General features: G+C 42.6%; 1 protein-coding gene across 2 annotated transcripts; it reads right to left on the bottom strand.

Annotated features, from left to right (window-relative positions):
• Positions 1-5,600: 5,600 nt before the first annotated feature.
• LOC102909584 (prostate and testis expressed protein 14-like) lies at positions 5,601-17,073 on the bottom strand. Of its 2 annotated transcripts, none has more exons than XM_076576005.1 (4): positions 16,949-17,073; positions 14,417-14,530; positions 13,801-13,959; positions 5,601-8,804 (listed from the first exon to the last, which is right to left on the bottom strand). In XM_076576005.1, exons 1-3 carry the CDS (start codon positions 17,007-17,009, stop codon positions 13,835-13,837), a joined length of 300 nt encoding a protein of 99 aa, XP_076432120.1. In that variant the 5' UTR covers positions 17,010-17,073; the 3' UTR covers positions 5,601-8,804; positions 13,801-13,834. The 2 variants fall into 2 exon arrangements, with proteins under 2 accessions (XP_076432120.1, XP_076432119.1); XM_076576004.1 differs by lacking the exon at positions 5,601-8,804 and adding an exon at positions 12,448-12,632.
• Positions 17,074-23,397: the final 6,324 nt, after the last annotated feature.

The following is a 23,397-nucleotide window of genomic DNA, read 5'->3' as shown; positions in this document are numbered from 1 at the left end:
AGAAAGCCAAGAAAACGAAGAAAAAAAATCAAATAGGTGAAGGAAACAGTTCAAGGCTTGAATTGAAGTAGAGGCAATAAAGAGAACACAAACTGAGGGATTCTGGAAGTGGAAAATCTCGGTAAACAAGCAGGAACTACAGATACAAGCATAACAAACAGAATACAAGAGATGGAAGAGAGAATTTCAGGCATTGAATATATTCATCAGTCAAAGAAAACATTAAAGCCAACAAAGTCATAACACAAAACATCCAGGAAATCTGGAATACCATTAAAAAGACCAAACCTATGAATAATAAGGATAGAAGAAAGAGGAGAATTCCAGCTCAAAGGCACAGAAATTGTATTGAACAAAATCATAGAAGAAAAGTTTCCCAACCTAAATAATGAATAAAAAGAATATTAAGAGATTTAAAGGAAAAAGGCCAAGTAACACAATAAAGGCAGACCTAGCAGAATAACACACAACTTCACAATGGAGACTCTGAAAGCCAGAAGGTCCTGGACAGATGTTCTGCAGACATTAATAGAATATGGATGCCAGCACAGACTACTATACCCAGCAAAGCTTTTGATCACCAGACAGAGAAAACAAGATATTCCATGACAAAACCAGATTTAAATAGTACTTATCCACAAAATTAGCCCTACAGAAAGTACTAGAAGGAAAACTCCAACCCAAGGAAGTTAGCTGCATCCACAAGAACACAGGCAATAGATAATCTCACACTAGCAAATCCAAAGAAGGGAAACACACACACACAATACCACCACCAAAAAAACAAACAAACAAAAAAAACCCAAAAAACCACCCCCCCCCCCAAAAAAAAAACAGGAATTAACAATCACTGGTCATTAATATTCATTAATGCCAATGGACTCAATTTGCCTATAAAAAGACACAGGCTAACAGAATGGGTATAAAAACAGGACCTATCCTGCTGCATACAAGAAACACACCTCAACTTCAAAGACAGACATTAAATCAGGGTAAAGGGTTGGGAAAAGATTTTCCAATTAATGGACCTAAGAAGCAAGCTGATGTAGCTATCCTAATATCCAACAAAATAGACTTCAAACTGAAATTAATCAAAAGAGATGGAGAAGGACATCTCATATTTATCACAGGAAAAATCAATCAAGATAAAGTCACAATTCTGAACATTTATACCCCAAATACAAGGGCACTCACATTTGTGAAAAAAAAAATTACTAAAGCTTAAATTACACATCAAACCCCACACACTAAATAGTGAGAGACTTCAACACCTTACTCTCACCAATGGACAGGTCTGCCAGACAGAAACTTAACAGAGAAATAAGGGAACTAACAGATGTTATGACTCAAATGGACTTACAGACATCTATAGTACATTTCACCCAAACACAAAAGATTATACCTTCGTCTCAGCACCTCATGGAACCTTCTCTAAAATTGACCACATATTTAGTAACAAAGCAAACTTCAACAGATACAAAAAAATTTGAATAACCTCCTGTATTCTTATTGGACTACCATGGCTTTAAGTTAGAATTCAACAGCAACACAAATTGTAGAAAGCCTATAAACTCATGGAAATTGAGCAGTCCTCAATTGAGTCAAGGAAGAAATAAAGAAAGAAGTTAAAGACTTCCTGTAATTCAATGAAAATGAATGCACAACATACCCACCTAGGGGACACTGAAAGCAGTGCTAAGAGGAAAGTTCATATCACTAAATGCACACATAAAGAAAGTAGAGAAATCTCACAGTAGTAACTTAACTGTACACCTGAAAGATCTAGAACAAAAAGAAGCAAACTCACCCTGGAGGAATAGACGCCAGGAGATAACCAAATTGAGGGCTGAAATCAATAAAATAGAAACAAAGAGAATAGTACAAAGAATCGATGAGACAAAGAGTTGGTTCTTTGAGAAAATGAACAAGATAGACAAACCCTTATCCAAACTAACGAAAGGCAGAGAGAGAATATCCTGTTACACAAATTGCTAAATGGTCTTTTAATAAAAACACCTGGAGTCAGATATTGGGGTAAATGTTGAAAGCTCAGAGAGACAAAGGAACAAACCACTGTAGTGTCTCACCTCACCAATTCCATGAAAGGGCTTTAGTTCCTGTCTCCTCATGTCTTATATACCTTTCTCCGCCCAGCCATATCACTTCCTACTTAGTGCTGGGATTAAAGGTGTGTGTGCTTCCCAAGCAAAGGCATGAGATCCCAAGTGCTGGGTTTAAAGACATATGACTCCCAAGTACTGGGATTAAAGATGTGTGCCACCACTGCCTGGCTCTGTTTCTCTCCTAGACTGAGTCAATCTCATGTAATCCCGGGTGGCTTTGAACTCACACAGATCCAGATGGATCTCTGTCTCCTGAGTTGTAGGATTAAAGGCATGTGTCACCACTGCCTGACCTCTATGTTTAATCTAGTGGCTTGTTCTGTCCTCTGATCTTCAAGCAAATTTTATTAGGGTACACAATAAATCATGACATTTCTCCTTTTTTTGTCTAAAATAATAAAAGAAGGTTATAACTAATATAAGAAAAACTATATACAATATATACAGCTAAGAATTACATTAACAATGTCTAGTCCATTAACATTTGACAAATTCAGAGAAAATAATCCATTATTTATCCTATTTTGGTGAGTCCAAAATGTTGTACCTAATTCACGTTCTATCTTAACTTGTATTACCAACCCCAAATTATTTTATGATGTTTTTTGAATTTACACACTTTACACCTCTTTAGTGAGTTTCTTTTCTGAATTTGTTAACAAGGAAAATGTTAACTATTACTATATAGTCTTCAGCTTCCTCAGAGACCCGAGAGGGAAATAATATTTACTGAGTAAGCAGGAAGCACAAATAAATGACTTCCAAAATATGTGAGAAATGACAGAAACAGCGGCTGCCTGGACAGTCACCCAAGATCCTCTGCAACATTGGGGCATCCATCTTTGGCCTACAGGCTTAGCATATCTGACAGACTTTTCTATGAAGCAGGATATTCTGAAGGGTCTTCCTACCTTGTCTTGTCAAGGTTCAGCAGCCCTTTCTTTTGTGTCCTGCTTGTCCATTTGGACAGCATACTGTCAGCAGTTGAGGCAAGGGCATTTTCTTGCTCAGTGGCTAACTTTTGCTAGAGAACAGGAAGAAATTTCCAACCTCGGCATGAGGAGGAAATGCCCTTTTCTATTTACTTTTGAGAAACAGCATGTACAGTAAATGTTGGAAGTACAGGCTGCCCAGCTGTCTAGCTACAGCTGAGTCAGATAACTTCCCCGCTCATCTCATCCTTGGTGTGCAAATGTGTGAGATGTAGTTTTTCTGGTCCTCCAGAAACTTCTTTCTTTATACTAAGTGGGAAATGTCTGCTTATCCTAGGATTCAGAAATGGAAATTGTGACTCTGAGTTCAAAGGCTTCCAGAGAAGGAACATGTAACATGAGGGTTTCCTGCACAACTTATTCCAATGGTGGAAAATTCTCCCGTTTGAGTCATAGTAAAGGAGGAGGTTTGAACCTGAGTCTACACACAACTCCCTAGCTCCTGTCTTCCAACATTTCCATCTTTCTTCTGTAGGAAGTTCTAGTGTTTATCATACTGGAAATCTGGGATATCTGAAGGTTCCCAGAAAATCTTACATTGGAAGTGAAGGCAGAAATGAGGGTGCTTCTCAGAGGCATTTCCAGTGAGCTCCTTCTTGAGGTCTGAGCACAGTTTCTGAGTATTTCCTGCCCTGGCCCTTCTGGAATTAAAGCTAGGACCATGCCTCCACCACACTCAGCTGTGTCTCACTTAATATTCCTGCTGTGGACTCTAGGGAGATGGTGTCATGGTCTTGGTACTGAGAGTGCATAGTGGACAGTGTTTGTTTCCTTCTGTTGCTGTGATGAAACACTCTGACTGAAATCAACTTAGGGAAGAAAGGGTTTTATAAGAAACTACTAAATTATGTTCCAAGGTGATTGTCTATTTTGCATGTCCACCAAGCAGTAAATGAGTGCTCCTGTGTGGCAGAGTCCTGTGCTGTTGTTCCCTTTGGGGGAGGGGGGTCAAGGAGGCACAGAGTCAACGGCAGGTCTTGATGTTGGAGGAGGGCCGGGTTCTAGAAATGCCATACTGCTCTTTATGTTGTTGTATGTATTTTTGCATTGATGTCTGCCCATCTCTTCCTCCTCTAATAGCTGCAAGAGGTGCCTGTGTCTGAGCGAGCAGCTATTGTTCCACTCTATGTTTGTTGTGTCTGTGTCTCAGGGGGCCCCTCTGGGTCCAATCTTAGCTCTTGGTCTAATTGCAGCTAGATTCTGTATCTCAGGGAGCTGCTCTTGGCCCAATCCAAGCTAGCTGTTTCTGTGACTCACAGAGCCACTCTTGATCTTATCAGGGCTCTTGGTCCAGTCAGATTTTGTGTCTCAGGAAGCCTCTCTTGGTCCAATGAGAGCTGGCGGTTTGGTTTTCATGTCTCAGGAAGTTACTGGGGTCACAGGTGGATGGGTATTGGGGCAAGGCCTGGAACTTGTAGATTGCAGGGTACAATGTGGGGTTTGGTGGGAGGGACTTCCCGCAGGAGTTTTCCCTGCTGGCCAGCAACTGTGGCAGTATTGGATGGGGGTTCCCGGGATTCTCTGGTTTTCACTGATGTCACAAGGGGCTGTTTTCTTGGCAAGGAGGTGGGGGAATGGGCAGCTGGCAGGTCCCTGAGGCTTCAATGGTTTGGGGGAGGGGCACAGGATGTATCCCCGAGGCCTAGGGGCTAGGGACTTGGTCTGGCCAGTTAGGAGATGGGGCCTTACCTGTTCTCAATTGGTGCAGGGTGTGCTTATGTCTCCCAGACTTTGCCTTTTTTTAAAAGCTAAAGAATGCTGTTTCTGCGTAAGCCAATCCTGCCTGGTCAGAGACACAGCATGCCACAGGCTCATAGTCCTTCGAGAATCAGACAGGAGTCATCAGAATCATGGAGCAGATGGTATTAAAAAGTTTCATGGATTTCCTCTCTTGCACCTGTGATTACCCATCTAATAAGTGTCTTAACCTCATATCCACAGGTCACTCCCTAATCTGCATGCTGATCCAGTTTATCCAGAACATGGTTCAGCATGCTACTCAAAGACATGTGCACAACATCTTTCTGATATGAGCATGCCTGTACCAGCACCCATCCAAAAATCTACACCCTACTGAGAACACAGAAAAAAGGGAACAAGGGCCATATCTGGCCTCCTTGTCTTTCATCCCTGTACAGCTTGAAGAAGCCAGGTAAGTCTACACTCAAGGAGTCAATGTTCACAGCCACCCATACAGGGCCCCACTTGACACCTCAAAAGTCTTGCTTCAGACATCATTGTGATAGGAACTAGATGGCAACAAATTCAAGTCCATCATTCCTCCAGTCCATAGTGACAAGATAAGGGCACGTGAACTGTAACATATAAGGTGAAATGACCCCGTCCTCCACATAGTGACTCCTGGTCAGAGTATTTTACCACAGCAGCTGAATGAAACTACAGAAGATTTTTATTGAAATTAGTACCTTCTGCTATTGAAAGGACATTGTTAAACATCTGAAAAGTTACACACTGAAACAAAACATTCACAATATACTTTATTAACAAAGAACGTGAAGCCAAAATACATGAAGACTTTTCTCAAGTCAATAAATCTGATCCAAAGAATCAGAGCAGATAATTAATTAGCTGAAGAGATCCTGGAGATAACAAGCATGTGAAAAGTGCTGAATGTCCCCCTTCCTTAGAAAAGAACAAATCCAAACCACTGAACATGTGTGAGAGTGATTGAACCAAGAGGATAAACGCACCAATGACTGCCAATACCAAGTGCTGGCATGGTTTGTGATGGTTTCAATAAGAAATGCCTTCCATAGTCTTGGGCAGTTGAATGCTTGATCCCAAGCTGGTGGCACTGTTTGGGGAGGTTTGGGAGAAGTAGTCTTGTTGGAGGAAGTCGGTCACTGGGGTCAGAATTTGAGGTTTCAAAAGTCATATACTGTACCCAATGCACACCCTCCTTTTGATGCTTGCAGTACAAGTGAGATATTGTTGTGACAGATCTGACCATGCTGGGTTTCCTTGCCTGCTTGTTTGTTTTAGGAATGCTGAAGACCTTGTAACTCTGTACTAGAAAAGCCATTAAGTACTCTGACCAGTGTTTAATGGGCCATTCTAGGAGGAGCCTGGAAGACAGTAGTGCTGTAAACTATAAGGACTGCTGAGGCCCAGCTCAAGAGTTTTCATGGAGGTTTCTAGTCATAAGCTAGAGATTGTTCTTGTGATATTTTGTCAAAACTTGTGGCTGCTTTCTGCCTATGTCCAGCAGAAGACACTGTCATTCAAGTGAGGAGGGAAAAGTATGTGCCAGCTATACATCCAAAAGTGGATTAGTATCTGGAATATATAAAGAGGTTAAAAAAAGATAAACATTAAGAAAAATAGCCTAATGAAACAAGGAGGCAGGCTCTGCTGACTTCCCATGGGAGGTCTTACCTTCCTGTAGGAGGGAATAGAGGGCGGAGGCCACAGGGGTGGGAGGAGGGAAGAAGGGGACCTGTAATTGGTATGGAAAATGAATAAAAAAAATTCTTAATAAAAAAAGAACATAGGAGGCATGGAACTAAATAGAGAATTCTCTAGAGATGAAATACAAATGCTAAGAAACACCTTTTTTAATGTTCATCATCCCTAGCCATCAGGGAAAGCCAAGATCAAACTGCTTTACGATTTAATCTTAGCCCAATCAGAATGGCCGAGATCCAAATAAACAAATGGCAGCAAAAGCTGGCTTGCATGTAGGAAAGGGAAAGACTTACTTCCTATTTGTGGGAATGCAACCTGGGATGGCCACTGTGGAAGTCAGAGTGCAAGTTCCTCAGAAAGCTAGAAATAGATCTACCACATTATCCAGCCATACCACTCTTGGTCATGCACACCCTGCTGTAGAGACACTTGCTCATCCAAGTCATTGCTGTTCTATTCACCATAGTCAAGAAATGGAAACAGTCTAGATGCCCATCATTTAATGAATGGATAATGCCATTATGGTATATATACAAAATGGACTGTTATTTGGCTGTTTTTTTTCCACTTTAAAGTACTTTAATTTCCTGTGAACAGTGGTGTGGATAGCACCGCTGCACGCTCACTCACGGAGCTATTGAAACATCAAAAGGCTTTAGAAAAATACAAGTGTTTCTAATTGGTTTTCCATTCGGGAATCCGTGGCTTCATTAGAAAGTGTGTGTGACCTTGGTCTGCTGGCAGTGGTCCAGAGGGTGCCTGGACCAGTCTACTCTGGTGACCAGCCTAGCAAATAACCTAGCTGTCATCACAGAGCTTTTGTCCAGTGACAGATAGAGGCAGATACAGAGATCCACGGCCAGGCACCAGGCTGAGTTCCGGGAATCCAAATGATGAGAGAGAGGAGAGATACTGCAGGCGAGGGATGTTGAGATCATGATGGGAGGACATGAAGAGATGACCGGCCACACTAGTGGAAGCCCATGAACTGTGGACTGGTGGCCATGGAGACTCCATGGGACTGGACTAGGCCCCCTGGGCACGGAAGATGGTTATTTGGCACGAACTGTTTGGGGGGCACCCTGTGGTGGTAATCTAATTGTACTGAAATGTGATTTTGAATGTATGTTAATAAATAAAGTTGCCCGGGGGTCAGAGCTATTAGAGCCATAGCAAGAGTGTGGCGGTGGTGGCACACGCCTTTAATCCCATAGATCTCTGTGTGTTCAGGGATACAGCCAGCATTGGAGACATATGCCTTTAAGACCTAGGGGGCTGTACATTCAGACAGTGACGAGGCAGTCACGTGTTTGGGTTTACAACCAATGAGAAGGCAGAACAAAATACTATAAATAGACGAACAGACAGGAAATAGGTCTCTTTCGGGAAGCTGGGACACCGCAGGTGGAAGGGTGAGATTTTAGCTCTGAGCTCTGACCTCTTGGCTTTCTCTTTTACATTGTTTCTGTGTTTCTTATCTAATAAGACGGTTAGTTACATCTACAGCACCCAGGCAGGGGGATCGGGATCTGTCCCTGGTCTATGGGCAGGCTTCTGGAACCCGGTGCCTGTGGTGTGACACCTTGCACAGCCTTGGTGCAGTGGGAAGGGGCTTGGACCTGCCTAGGTGTGTGCTGGGCTCTACTGACTCCCCATGAGAGACCTCGATTTGGGGGATGTGAGGATGCGGGGTGGCTTGGGAAAGAGGTCTGGGGGTGGGAGGAGGGAGGAAGGGGATCTGTGGATAGTATGTGGAGTGAGTAGAAACATTCTTAATAAAGAAAAATGAAAGAAAAAGAAAGTGTGTGTGAGTTACGATAAGTACATGGCAAAGAAAAAGGCAAAGGATACAGAAAGCACCTCTACCGGCATCCCTCTGAGGAGTCACGAAGCGTTAAGCTGGTGTGATGGCCCGCTGGAAAACCTCTAGAAATGGAGACCCCGTGTCAAGCACCTGCCTCATCTCATGAGCACAGGACTTTGAGAAGATCTGTATTCTCAGACATGCCTCTTGTTCAGCCGGGTTCCGTTCTTCACTTAAGAATCTTCGTGGCATGGCCGCGGCAGGGTGAACACTTTTTCCTGAGCAGTCCACTACTTTCCTCAAGCTCACATAAAACAGATGAAGGTGCTTCTGAAGGTCTGTGTGCCACAGTGGACAGGGCTGGCTTTTCTTGTGTTTCTCTCTGGGATCATGAAGAGAAGTTTTGCCCCCACTCTCCTCGATTATTAATTTGTTCCTCTGCCTCAACTTCCATTTCACCTGCAAATCCAGATTGTTATATGATCCATTATTCTCATCACAACCATCTCCATAGGTCAGTCAGAAGATCCCACGGCAGCACTATCTGGGCCTCACCCCCAGCCACCCTCTGCTCCCTGCCTATAATGGAATTTTCCCAAGTACCTGCCCTGAGAAAATCCCTCCCAGACTCCTAGGGAAGATGCTATGTACTTTTGTCTGTTTACTTTATTCCTTTGTGACAAAACTCTGTCTATACAGCCTCAGTTCTGTCCTGAGTCTCAGTTCCTCTTTGTACCTACATTTTCTGACCCTTAAAGCCCTGGTAATAACTAAGCCCTTATGCTTTTGATCTCATCTTTGTCCTCCGTTCCTTCGTCCTCCATCTATTCTTCCTGGCTTCTTACTCCTGGCCCTGATAAACTCTACCAGAGATCTGCCTTACCCTCTACAGAATCTCTGTCTTCCTATCTTTGCTTTGGCCACATGGTTCTGTGTCTTCAGCTGTTTTTTTTTTTTATTTAAAAATTTTAGTATTTAAAAAGTTGCAAATAAAACATAACACATCAAAAATTAATCAAACCCATAGTCTATACAACTCTGAACTTCTCTATACAGTTAGACTAAGCATTGAGAACAGAATCAGTGGGGCCTCACAGAGATTTTGCACTTGAAAAAAAACACCCGCCCCCCAAATCAAAGTATAACAAAACAACCAAATGAGAAAAAAAGCCAAAGTAAAAACAAAGGAAATGCATATAAACACAGAAAAACACACATTGGTTCACACAGGAATCCAATACAAACCCAAAACTGGAAGCCATTCTGTATACATTAAAGACCTGTTATTTAACAACAACAACAACAATGATAGAGCTCTGATAACATTATTATGAGACAAAAGGATCCTCCAAAGATACCATAGAGCTTATTTTCTGTTGGCTATCTAAAGCTGGGCATGGGCTCTACCCTTAAGAGTTATTTGTTTCCCCAGGTATTGCTTCTCTATTAAAGAAAACTATTTTTTCATTTGCAAGTGGCTCTCAATTGGAGATGGCTTCTAGGTTATAGATGGGAACATGTGTCCACTTCTCTCGGCTCTTGGACCCAATCTGGGGCAAACCTATGCAAGCCCTGTGCATGTTGCCTCAGTCTTTGTGAGTTCATACATATGTAGAATCTGTTGTTTAAGAGGCTTTGTTTCTGGTGTCCTCCCTCCCTTCCGGCTCTTACACTCTTTCTGCATCCTCTTCCACAGGGTACCCTGAGCCCTGAGGGTGGATTTGATGGAGACATCCCATTTAGGGCTGAGTGCTCCAAGATCTTTCACTCTTTCTGTATTGTCTGGTTGTGGGTCTCTGTATTTGTTTTCTTCTGCTATGGGAGGAAGCACCTGGGATGATGGTGGAGAAAGGCACAGACCTATGAATTTAGGATGATGGCAGAGAAAGGCACAGACCTATGAATTTAGCAGAATGTCATTAGAGTAGTTTTATTGCTAAGTTCCTTTAGCACAGACGTTCTCAACCTGTGGGGTTGTAACCCCTTTGGGAGTTGGATGACCCTTTTACAGCAGTTGCATATCAGATATTTACATTACAGTTCATAACGTTAGCAAAATAACAGCTAAGAAGTAACAATGAAAACAATTTTATGGTTGGGGCGGTCACCACAAAATGAGGAACTGTATTAAAGGGTTGCAGAATTAGGAAGGCCAAGAACCAGTGCTTTAGAGAATGGTAGTATTTGGTTTTCCCCTAGATCCCTGGCCTATCTAATCTCAGGTTTTTGGCCACCCAAGCAGCATTGAATATGGTTCCATCTATGGAGTGGGCCTTAAATCTGACCAAATATTGGTTGGTTACTCCCACGAGCTTTCTGTCACTAAAGCAGCAGTGTGTCTTGTAGGCAGACCACTGTAGATCAAAGGGTTTGTAGCTGGGTGAGTGTTTACCTTTCTCCTTTGGTAGCATGCAGAGTACCTTCTAGTAACATGTGTACTAGTCCATAGGGGCGATGCCTCTCGGTAGGCACTAGCTCTATTTCTCCGTGATCAGTGAGTTATGTAGGTGTTGTTTTCAGCAATAGAGCCTTATCTTCAGTTTGTAGAGAGCCACCAAAAGCCTTGGCAATAGGCTGGGTTGTTTGAGGGTTCCCATGTGTTTTACTTAGGGTTTCTATTGCTGTAATGGGACCCATTACCATGGCAACTCTTAATAAGGAAAACATTTAATAGGGACTGGCTTACAGTTTCAAGGTTTAGTCCATTAACATCATGGTGGGAAGCATGCATGTGCAGGCAGACATGGTGCTGGAGGAGCTGAGAGTTCTGCATTTGGATTGGCAGGCAGCAGGAAGAGAGAGTGACACTGGGCCTGGCTTGAGCAACTGAAACCTCAAAGCCCATTGCCATGACCCACTTCCTCCAAGGCCACACCTACTCCAACAAGGCCACACCTCCTAACAGTGCCACACTCTATGAGCCTATGAGAGCCATTTTCATTGAAACCGCCACACCATGGGACCCCTTTGTGTAACAACTCAATTAGATGTAACCAATTCCCAGTACAGAAAGCTTTATTTGGTGATGAGAGATATAAAGTTGGAGCTCTGTCTCCCCCATTATTTGGCAATTTCATTTAGCTCACCTTCATATATGTATATATTATAGAAAGTATCTATTGAATTATGATTCCATATGACCCCTCAAACGACCCTTAGTTTTAGGTGTCCCTCCCAGTATTCCCTCCCATGCCGACTCTCCCCTCCCACTCCTTGTTTGATCCTCACGTTCCATAACTATCTATTCTATTTCCCATTCCTAGGGAGACCCCTCTCTGCTCCCTAGTCTTGTACATGTTTTATAAGGTTATTGGCCTTTGTGTTTCTTTCTTTCTTTTCTCTTCTTCCTCTACTTTCTTTTTGGAACTATCTATACATTTCAGTTACCTATTTGCTGACTGGCAGTTTTATTACCTTGGTATTTAATTTCTCTCATTTTGGGGTGTTAGCTTTAATTTTTAAGATATGAGCGCATTGCTTGGAATACCCAGAAATATCAGGAAGTTAGTAAAGTGCCATGGGAGAGGGAATTCAAGGAAGGAAATTTGGAATGCAGTGTCAAGAGTTAAAGGAGAATAATGGTACAGAAAGGGTTAAATGGGGAGGAGGATGGAAGGGTAGGGTAGAGGAGGGAATGTGGAAAGGGATAAATAAATAATGCTATGATTATATTATTTTTCAGTGCATTTATTGTGTATTCATCTGTTTTGCTGTGTGTATGTGTGTGTCCTACAATGGTCAGCATGTGGAGGTCAGAGAAGAACTTGTATAAATCCATTTTCTCCTTCTACCATGAGGGTCTCAGGAACTGAACTCTGGTCTTCAGGTTTAGAGACAAGTAACTTTACTCCATGACCCCCTAATTCTATGATTTTAAACTTGAGAAGAGATAATCAGACACAGAGTGTGAGTGCGTTGACCACTAAGTCTCACCACTGAGTTCAACCTTCATAACCCACATGGTGGAAGGAGAGTACTGACTCCTACAGGTTGACCTTGAACTTCCACATACATGTCATGTCATGTCAACACAGAAACATGGAAAAAACAAATAAAAATAGGTATCTTATAATTGAAAGTAATTAAGACAACTATACAGAACTAATGAATTAAACTTTTAATGATACACAAGAATGACAGAGTATCTGATATAATGTAACAAGATACATGTAGACAACAAAAGACATCTAAGGCATATGATGGAAAGACCCATATATAGGGTTCAAGACAAGATCAGTAGTAGGTTGCTTGCTCTCATGTTCCAGATCTGGGATTCAATGAATAGCACTGAAAAAGAAGGTTATAATGATTTTTAATATTTGTAAGTTTATAAATGTTTATATGTAAACACATGTAAATATGTATCATAACTTATTAATGATTTTAAAACTTTGGAATATATGCCTGAATATGTAAACAAGCCATGTCTTTGCAGGGTGGGATGGGATTACTAGCCATGTTTTCTTGGACAGCATGCCTGTATTTTCTAAGGTTTGTCTGCAATGTGCTAGAAAAAATATAAAAATAAAGACTCAAACAACATTAACTTCAAATTTATGTAATTTACTAGGAATAAAGCTAATCTGAGCCATCTTTCCATGTGTACACAAAATAGAATTGGATGCTGTGGTGCTGAAATGACTTCAGCCCATCTAATCTTAACTATGAACTTGATTGTGTCAAGGACATCTAAAAGATCCCTCAATCACTGCTCTGGGTGTGTCTGTCACATTTCGAGACACAGATATGAAGTCTCTGACCTAATTAAACTGCTTAAGTCATTAATACATTCAAATTTTGGATAGATGATTAAGAGAGTTACATGCTGAATTGCAGAAAGCAAGGACCGTGGCCTTGGAGGGTGTATCCTGTCCCGGTTCCTTCCTACATGCTCAGCTATGTGTCCTACATGCCATGATGTGAACAGCTCTGGTCCACTATGCCCTTCCCCCAACAATGAAAACCTCTAAAATCACAAACTAAACTATATCATTGCTCCATTGTACTGTTTTACCCAGGTCACAGCAGTGAGAAATCAGATAGCATATGTCTCCCATTCAATCAATAAGAATGAAGTGAGATACTGAACTAATGTTTGCTAGAACTTTGGCAGAAGAGGTGCCACGAATCTGAAGGTTCTTAAAGGGGCTGTGAGGTCTGCCATATTCACTAGTGTAAAACCAGTGTTGAAAGTAAAAGTGAGAGGAACAGGGGAAGTGTGGCAAATGTCAGCTAGTGGTGGAAGGATGGAGGAAGAGGAAGAAGGGAGCAGGAATCTGACAGGCAGAAGTTCTCAGGATATGGGGAAGCAGAGAGCATCACTCTACTCCCAACTAACTGTTGAAACATTAACAGCGGGTGCTGATTCCAGGCAGGTGTCAGGGCTTGGCAGTGCAGGGAATAGATGGTTCAGTGTCGTGAGCCTTGAGAGCACAGGGGAGGAACAAGGACTCACCTGCAGCAGGACTGGGCAAGGAAGGGCCCAGCCTCTAAAACTCATTACACAGTGATTGGTTATGGCAACATGTAAAATCCAGTGTTATATTATATTGGGTGAAAGTCTTATTGAAACATCCAGTAGAACAATCCTGCTGCCCAAACCAGATGTCATAACCTGTACAAGAAAAATAACAAGGGTCAAACCTAAGTATTTATAAAATCAGAGTCTCAGAAAAAGGTGACTTGGACTCCCTGGTGAAATGTATGCCAGCCATACTCAGGTGACTGTAGTTATCATCTATCAACCTGTAATCTGGCCTGCAGGCATGCCTCCCATTCCCCAAATTACTGACTGGAATTTTAAAGTTCAAATCTTCTCATTCCTGAATATGTTTTTCAGAAAGCTATAAAGAGCTTGCAGAGAGACACCCCTCCCCCAACCCCCACTCAAAAAAATGTCTTCTTCTGGCAAAGAATGGTAGGCAACCAGTACCAAATGGAAAGGAGTCTTCTGAATTTGCACAGAAAACACACCACCCTAGTCTCTGCTTTGTCCCCAGGAGTGTAAAGAGGGATGGTTCCTTCCTGAGCAGCAAACAGAGTGACCCCGATATCTCCCAGGCTTGACGCACCTTTAGACACTACCAGTATGCCACATTCCTGGTCATCTTTAGCCTCACAGGTGCTTTCTCCTTTCACACACTCTCCATCGGCATTTAACCAGTCACACTGCAAACATGTCAGAGCTGAAAAGGCAAAATCAAGAATAAGATGTTGAACGCCGGGCGGTGGTGGCGCACGCCTTTAATCCCAGCACTCAGGAGGCAGAGCCAGGCGGATCTCTGTGAGTTTGAGGCCAGCCTGGGCTACCAAGTGAGTCCCAGGAAAGGCGCAAAGCTACACAGAGAAACCCTGTCTCGAAAAACCAAAAAAAAAAAAAAAAAAAAAAAAAGAATAAGAGGTTCAGCTGGAGCACCACCTCAAGGATCAGACAGGAGCTGAGCCTGTGGCTATAATCAATAAGTAAGAAACAATGACCATGGAAAGAGCTGGGTGTATGCTGAGCTGACCTCTAAAGGGTAGCCCATGACCTTGGACACTAGGAAGGGATTTGAGAAGAGCCAAATTTTTCCAGTTCAAATACCGTGAATGATCTGGGCTGTGAGGAGGAAGCTCAAAGCTCTGATGTGGGGAGCTTGAGCCTGCCGCCTATGACCAGACAAATGCTCCCACCACTTCATTACCTTCATCCTGCCAAGGACCTTCCTTACATCATTTCCAATACAAATTTAGGTCTATGCACAGGTAAGCTGGAGGAATTGAGAATGCTTGCTTGCTGCAGGCCACAGGAATATATCATAAGAACTCAGCTGGTTATGGCAAAGTCACTACCTGGAGGCATCAGGGAATTCCTCCAGAAGAAGCCAAATCCCAAGGAGTTTTTAGTGTTACTTGGCTTGTTATACATCAGCTGTATTCTGTTATGAAAATCATGTGTGCCTTCATAGTTTTCCCAACTGACTTTTCCCTACAAAGGGCTAACAGTGTGGACTCATCACTCTCTGGACATACACATTCCAGGTATTAAAGAACTGCCTCAGAAAAGGTTTTCTCTGGAATCAGATATCTCCCTTGGCCACTTTCAAGGACTAGCAATAATAACAGTCCACATGCAAGTTTCCTGATTTAAGGCAAATTCCATAAGGAGACATCACCTAGGTCAGGTGGATGTTTAGTAATAGCTTTACACAATTTAGCTCGTACCCTCCTTTCTTACAGCCTTACTAACTTTATAGACCTCTAACTCCTTATCTAACCACTTCTAGTAATATTTGGATAACCTTCTGCACTGACAGCTATGCTCAGCCAGAACCCCAGTTCAAGCCTCCCTATAATTATCATCATTGGCAGCATCAGGCCAGGTCCATCCCCAGATGGAGGAAAGTACTTTATCAGAGATACCTCTGTACTCTCTAAGAACAGACTTAAGCATCCGGGCTACCTGTTTGAGAAGGCCTGGCAGATGTGCCAATTAAGTTTTACTTCCTCCTTTCCCAAACCTTACCTCTAATTCCAGATCTCCCTTTAACTATTACCAGAGGCATCTAGCTGTACAGGTTGCCTAGCGACTGAGCTCACTTTCCTCCACCCTGCAGAAAAATGGCAGATAGCTTGGACAGATATGAGTCACAGGAAAAAAGAAGACAGTTTTATTTTCTCCCATCGACCTAGCAACTTATAGGTTCTTAACATTGTCTACCAATCACATTTAAGATTATAGTTGAGCACATAAGAACCCTCTTCTTAGATATTACCTGAATTTAGCCTTTGGTTAATTCATTTCCCCATTTGTCACTTCCCTTTGGGTTTGCAAATGATAATTAATGGTTATTGCCCCCCTATGTGATTCTTATCACCCCTCCGTTTGACCCTGGAAGCCTGGCTTTGCACTGCTATGGAAATACTGCTTGTAAGTGTATATATACCAGGTCTTCCAGGGCATTTAGAGGACAGAGAAGAGAAAAGAGAATGGAAGAACTAGATGGGTAAGAACTTGAGAGGAACAGGAGAGAGAAGGAGATGGGAGAGGAGATGATATGGGAAGGAACAAGATGGATAAGAGCCTAGAGGGGCAGAACTAGATGAAGGAATTAAGATAGAACCTAGAGGGAAGCGCAGACAAGTGTAGAGAGAAATCAGGCTAGAAATGAGCTAAATATGAGGGCAGAATATAAGCTGGTAACTGACATAGAATAATAAAGTATTGGACTAAGGAGTTTCGTGTACATAGATTCATTTCTTCTCATCAAAGATTAATTATCAGCTGGTTGTAGGTTCTTCCTGGACCCTGGGAAGGGACTATTGAAGGGCTGGACCCCCATAGTCCCCGGTACTTGCTTGTTAAGAATGAGGAGGTGAACTGAAGGGCCAGAAGTAAGAACACCCGAAGCAGAGGTATGACAAAGAGGGTTTGGAGATGCCTGTACTATATACAACAGAGGGAAGAGAAGAAAGGAGAAGTGAGGATATGGAGATGAAGGCTGTGGGGTCCATGAATAAAAGTAGTCAGGTCTTTTATCTTATTCCTAACCTCCCCAACCCAATACCCTTTGACAGTAGGTCTGCCCACCAGCACCGGCCCTTTCCATCTGCCAGTATCTCACCATGGAGGAAGCCCACCACCAGGGAGAGACCCAGCAGGACCAGCAGGAAGTGCTTTTCCATGGCAGTGGGATCCCAGGTGAAGAGAGCAGCAGAGAGCAGGACAGAGCACTCAATGCCTAGCCTCAGCAATGCATGCTTATTTATGAGCTCAGGCTAGAAAGGCAGCCAATGGGATCCCAAGCCAGTGTGCTGAGCAGATAGCCCCAGGAAAGCACAGAGCCTACGTGCTTCACTCTGCCTGCTCCCTTCTCCATCCCTACCCAGTGGTTCAAGTACTTCCGGATTCCTGTCCACATGTTTAGTTCACTAACTTTCAAATGGGGATTATTAGCTGTGCGATTCGAAGGACTTTTGAGACTGGGTGGCTGAGGAGTCTGGAGGGTGCTACACACACTAGGCTATGCCTCTCCACATAGAAGAAAACTGTTACCTCCTACCACTGCATCCAGATGTTAAATCCTCTGACTCTGTGAATGGGATGCATGTCTAGGTCTATGTCTGAATCACTGGCACCCAAACTGCAGATTCGGGTTCCTCTCCCGTGTAGACTACAGTCATGCTCCTGGGGACCAGATAGAAAGACAAGACAAACCACAGGGTCATGGAAGGAAAGTGTGATGGGAAAACAGGCCTTTCATTCTGGGTCTGCTTTCCCTGTCCCACTGATGGAGCCAGGAAACTTAAAGTCCCACTGATGAAGCCAAAATGACAGAGAGACATGTGTGCTTCCTAAAAACCTCCCAGACAGGTAAAAGACACGAGCAATCTGTGCTTACTGAGCACCAAAAGGATGTATAGCTTTGTTGGAAGGCTTGCTGGTTAGAGGTCATGTCATGTATCATGACATGACAGCTTTTTCCGAAGCTCAAGGGCATGGGGACTCCCCCTCCCCCTCAGCCAGACTTCCTGCTCTCTTCCTGCCCTTATCTGGAGAATGTCCCTGGACACAGAGGTCTGACCTGATCTGAATGTCATCTTTAAGACCGGATGCCAGGTTTATCTCTACAGTGACCCTTGGCAGTTTCCTGCTAGAAGGCTTTACCCCGCTGCACATAAGGTAACTAAGACTTACGCTAGGAGCTTTGCTCTAAGACCCTGCTGTCACATATGAAACCTTATGACAGGAGTGTGCCACTTAATGCAAATTAGAGTTTGTCCCCAGGCTGCCCAATCTGATATATTTCCTATATATATTTATTCTGGAATAAAGCTGAGCTGATTCACCAAAGTCTTCTCTCAGAGGGCTGTCTCCATCACACCCACAGCAGTCCGAATCCTGTTCCCACGTCTGCTCCCTGCACCCTCATGGACCAATGCACCCACGATCCTGAGAAAGATGCAGAAACCTCAGTAACTTTGAATGTCCTTCCTCCTCCTCTCACTCCTAAATTGGAGCAGTGCTTCACATATAAAACTACCTTTGGAGCTACCAGAACACTTTATACCCCCACTGTAGAGACAGTGAAGACGGTGCCTCAACCGCCTGATGGAAGCACTCCTTCAAACCTAGACATCCTTTCTGTAGACTCAGGGTGCACAGATGTCCTCCCCAGTGAGACTTGGTAGTCAAGGCCACTACTTCAGGAGAAGAAGAGGAAAATCTCCCAAATGTCAGATCATATCAAACTATTCAAGGGGTTCAATCAAAGTTTGATATAGACCTTGTGATAGCTATTTTTGGTTGTTGACACCTGGAATTAACTAAATACCAAGTGACTGGGTACATTTGTAAGGGATTCTTCTTAATTAAATCATTTGAAGTGGGAAAGCCTGATTTTAATCTTGATCTTTCGAGGTGAGAAGATCCATCTTTAATCTAGGCCACACCTTCTGGGGCAGTCTATGTAAAGGAAATAAAAGAAGGAAGCCTTTGCTCTTGGCCTGCTTGTCTACTTCTTTGGGATTCTGGAATATACTGAAGACCAGATGAAATATCAAGCACCATGGGCTGAACAGCTACTGGATTCTTAGACGTTCTGTTAGTAGGCAGCCATTGTTGGACTAGCTGGAACACATTCTGAAAGCCTCTCTAATAAGTCCCCATTCTATCAGTTCTGTTCCATTAGAGAACCCTGACTAATATAGACCTCCTGGGTGGCTCCATTCCTAGGAAGCTTTTTCAATTAGTGTGAGTTCACTCAGCTCCCACAGTCCCTTTATTTTGTTTTTCATTATGTTGTCTGTCTTCAGCTTCTGCTTGCTAAATCTTCTGGCTTTCCACACCCCATGATACACATTCTCTTCCTTTGCAAAATGCAGCTCAAGGCTTTTAGGCTTACAACCCTGTGACACTATGACAGATCAGTGCTAATCAGAGCCCTCAGGTGTACCTTCTCAGCTGGAATACAGTATTCGAAAAAAAAAATGAGGCCTTTATCCCATCACTGTTCTCACAGGGGGAAAAAGTAGAGACAGAAGGATTACAAATAAAAGGCAAAATGGCCACCAACAATCAGGCCCAGAGTGATGTGATTCATTCTCTGAAAATTTGGAATCTAATTCCTAATGCCCACAGATGCCTCTCCCTCAATAAGCAGAGTCGGGAAATAACATGTAATGTTATAAAATGTATCACATAAGAAAGCAGTGAGATACTAACTTGTTATTTATTCAAATACCATGCCACAGAATGGGCAATTGAGATGAGACCAAGTGACCAATTCTCTCTCTCTCTCTCTCTCTCTCTCTCTCTCTCTCATTCCTTAATAACCTGATTTTTCCACAGTGTATGTCTTTTCTTTCAATTTCTTTAATTTCCTGTCTGGTAAAGACTTTACCACTGAACTTTGTGTCATTGTTTCCAGTACAATGGCAGACACAGTATAGAACTAAGAACATATCTTCTATTTTGCTACCCACAGGTGCTTTGAAAGCACTCCCTCCTCTGAAAAGGCATTGGCTAACAAGCTGCCTGGGAGACTGAAGTTTCTATATTCTCTTCCAGATCAAACTCACCCACTGAAGGTTTGTGGTATTATTCTTTCCCTATATAACCACACAGTGGTTTCATTATCCTTCCACTTTTGAAATGGGTGTTATTAAAGCAACTAGTCTAAATTCCTCAGTTATAGGGGGCATCTTCCCAGATTGGGAACCAGAATCATTTTGTGGATGTGTTCCCCTTGTACAGAGATGTGGCCAGAGAGAAAGTCACAGATCCCACTGCGATTGGTGAAACATTGGGACCACTGCATCCTGTTACCCGAGCCTTCATAGCAAGACATCTAGAAGCCTCAGTGTGCTAGATACAGCATCAGCTGCTGCTCAAGTCATGCCTGTCTGTAGCTCTGTCTCTCTGCACCCTCATAGGAGATTCTGCATGTGAACCCCAGACTGACAGACTTATTCCTTCCCCTACAGGCATCAGAGACTGCCTGACTACAGCAGGTGCTATCCATTACTAATCACTCACATGGCACAGAACCTCCCTGCATCTTCTGAAACTTATAAAAAGGTCCTTGCTCTCTGTCATGTATGCCTGAACATTCCTCAGAGTCTTTGCTATCCTACTGCCTATCTGTCCATCTATAGCATCAAGTATTCTCCCAAAATATCTCTTGCCCAACAGTACAATCTGCCACTGTCTTGACATCTTCTACTGTTGATGGAACTAGGAAAACTTTTAGACAGTTTGCTTATAGAGGATATGACTAAAGAGAAGATTCTGAAAAAAGCTTAATGTTTTAAAAAAATCCATAACTATTCGATATAGTACCTGAAGTTCTAGCTAGAGCAATAATACAACTAAAGTAAATCAAGGTGGTTTTACAAGTTTTACAAATTTGAAAGTAAGAAGTCAAAGTATTATTATTTACAGATGATATAGTAATATACATAAGTGATCCCAAAAACTACCAAGGAACTCCTACAGCTGATAAACACCTCTAATCAAGTGGCTGGATACAAGATTAACACACACACACACACACACACACACACACACACACACACACACACACACACACACAAATCAGTAGCCCTTCTATATACAAATGATAAATTCACTGAAAAAGAAATCAGTGAATCTACACCCTTTACAATAGCCTGAAATGATATAAAGTATCTCGGTGTAACTCTAACCAAGCAAATGAAAGACCTGTATGACAAGAACTTCTAATCTTTGAAGAAAGAATTTGAAGAAGCTATCAGAAAATGGAAAGATCTCTCATGCTCATGGATCAGTAGGATTAACATAGTACAAATGGTCATCTTACCAAAAGCAATCTACAGATTCAATACAGTCCCCATTAAAATCCAACACAATTCATTACAGACCTTGAAAGAGTAATACTCAACTTCATATGGAAAAATAAAAATTTAGGATAGTGAAAACAATCTTGTATGATAAGAAAACTTCTGGAAGTATCACCATCTCTGATTTTAAGCCCTACTACAGATCTATAGTAATAAAAACCACATGGTATTGGCAACAAAACCAGACACATGGATCAATGGAATCGAGCTGAAGACCCAGATGTAAATCCATACACATACAGACACATGATTTTTGACCAAGAAGCCAAAATTATACCACAGAAAAAGAAAGTATCTTCAGCAAATGGTGCTGGTCCAACTGGTTATAGTTTGTAAAAGAATGCAAATTAATCTATGTTTATCACCCTGCACAAAACTGAAGTCCAAGTGGATCAAAGACCTCAATATAAATCCAGACACACTGAACCCAATAGAAGAAAAAGTGGGAAATAATCTTGAATGCACTAGCACAGGAGCCAACTTCCTGAACAGAATACCAACAGCGTAGGCACTAAGATCAACACTTAATAAATGGGACCATATGAAACTGAAAAGCTTCCATAAGGCAAAGGACACCATCAATAGGACAAAACAGCAGCCTACAGAATGGGAAAAGATCTTCTTCAACCATCACATCTGACAGAGGGCTGGTTTCCAAAATATACAAAGAACTGAACAAACTTGCTATCAACAAACCAAATAATCCCATTAAAAAATGAAGGGCAGATCTAGACAGGGAATTCTCAACAGAAGAATCTCAAATAGCTGAGAAACACCTAAGGAGATGTTCAACATCCGTAGCCATCAGGGAAATGCAAAACAAAACAACTCAGAAATTCCATCTCACACCTGTAGCAATCACTAAGGTCAAAAACACAAGTGACGGCTCATGTTGGAGAGGATGTGGAGGAAGGGGAACACTCCTCCATTGCAGGTGGGAGTGCAAACTTGTACAGCCACTTTAGAAGTCAATGTGGTGGTTCCTCAGAAAACTGGGAATCAACCTATCATAAGACCGAACTATACTCTTGGGCATAATACCCAAAGGATGCTCAACTGGGAATCAACCTACCACAAGGTCTAGTTATACCACTCTTGGGCATAATACCCAAAGGATGTTCAATCATATCACAAGGATACTTGCTCAGCTATATTCATAGCAGCTTTATTTGTAATAGATAGAACCTGGAAACAACCTAGATATCCCTCTACCAAGGAACAGATAAAGAAAATGTGGTACATTTACACAACAAAGTATTACTCAGCTGTTAAAGACAAGGGCACCAGGAAATTTGAAGGCAAATGGATAAAATTAGAAAAGTTAATCCTGAGTGAGATAACTCAGACTGATAAAGATAAACATGATACATCCTCACTCATAAGTGAATATTAGTTGTAAATAAAGTATAACTGCTACAATCCACAGACCCAGAGAGACTAGGTAATAAGGAGAGTTCATGGGTGGTGGGGAACACCTAGATCTCCTTGGGAAAGGGAAACAGAAGAGATTTCATGAGTGGACTGAGGGCAGGTAGGGATGGGAACATGAGCAATCAGGTTGAGGGGCATGGAAGAGGAGAGTGCTGAGTGGAGGGCATTTCAGGGTCAGACAGAAGCCTGGACAGGGGGATCTCCCAGGAGTCTATCTGGAGGACCTCAGCTTAGATTCCTAGCAATAGTGGATAAGTAGCCTGAACTGGCTGTCTCTTATGACCAGATTGGGGCCTGGACCAATTGTCATCAGTGAGACGTCATCCAGCAACTTATGGAGGCAGATCCTGAGACCCACAGCCAAACATTAGGTGGAGTTTGGGAATCCTGGGGAGGAAGAGAAAGGAGTGTAGGAGTCAGAGCAGTCAAGGACACCAAGGGAAGGCTCACACAACCAACTAATCTGGGCTCACAGAGGCTTGCAGAGACAGAACCAACAATCAGTGAGCCTGTATGAAACTGACCTAGGCACTCTGCATACATGTTACAGTTGTGTATCTTGGTCCCTTATGGGACCCCTAACAGTGGAAACAGAGGCTATCTTCTCATACTGGGTCACCTTGCCCAGCCTTAATACATGGGGAGGTCTTACTGCTACTTGATATGCCATGTTTTATTGATACTCAATAGGAAACCTGCCCTTTCAACGATGGAGATGGAAGAGGAGGGGACTAGGGAGTGGGGGGGGGGAATGTAGGAGAGG

Source organism: Peromyscus maniculatus, chromosome 7 (genome assembly GCF_049852395.1).
Source record: "Peromyscus maniculatus bairdii isolate BWxNUB_F1_BW_parent chromosome 7, HU_Pman_BW_mat_3.1, whole genome shotgun sequence".
In the NCBI taxonomy this organism is placed as follows: domain Eukaryota; kingdom Metazoa; phylum Chordata; class Mammalia; order Rodentia; family Cricetidae; genus Peromyscus; species Peromyscus maniculatus.
Note: the sequence above shows the minus strand (reverse complement) of the source record. Positions and strands in the feature narration are given on the sequence as shown.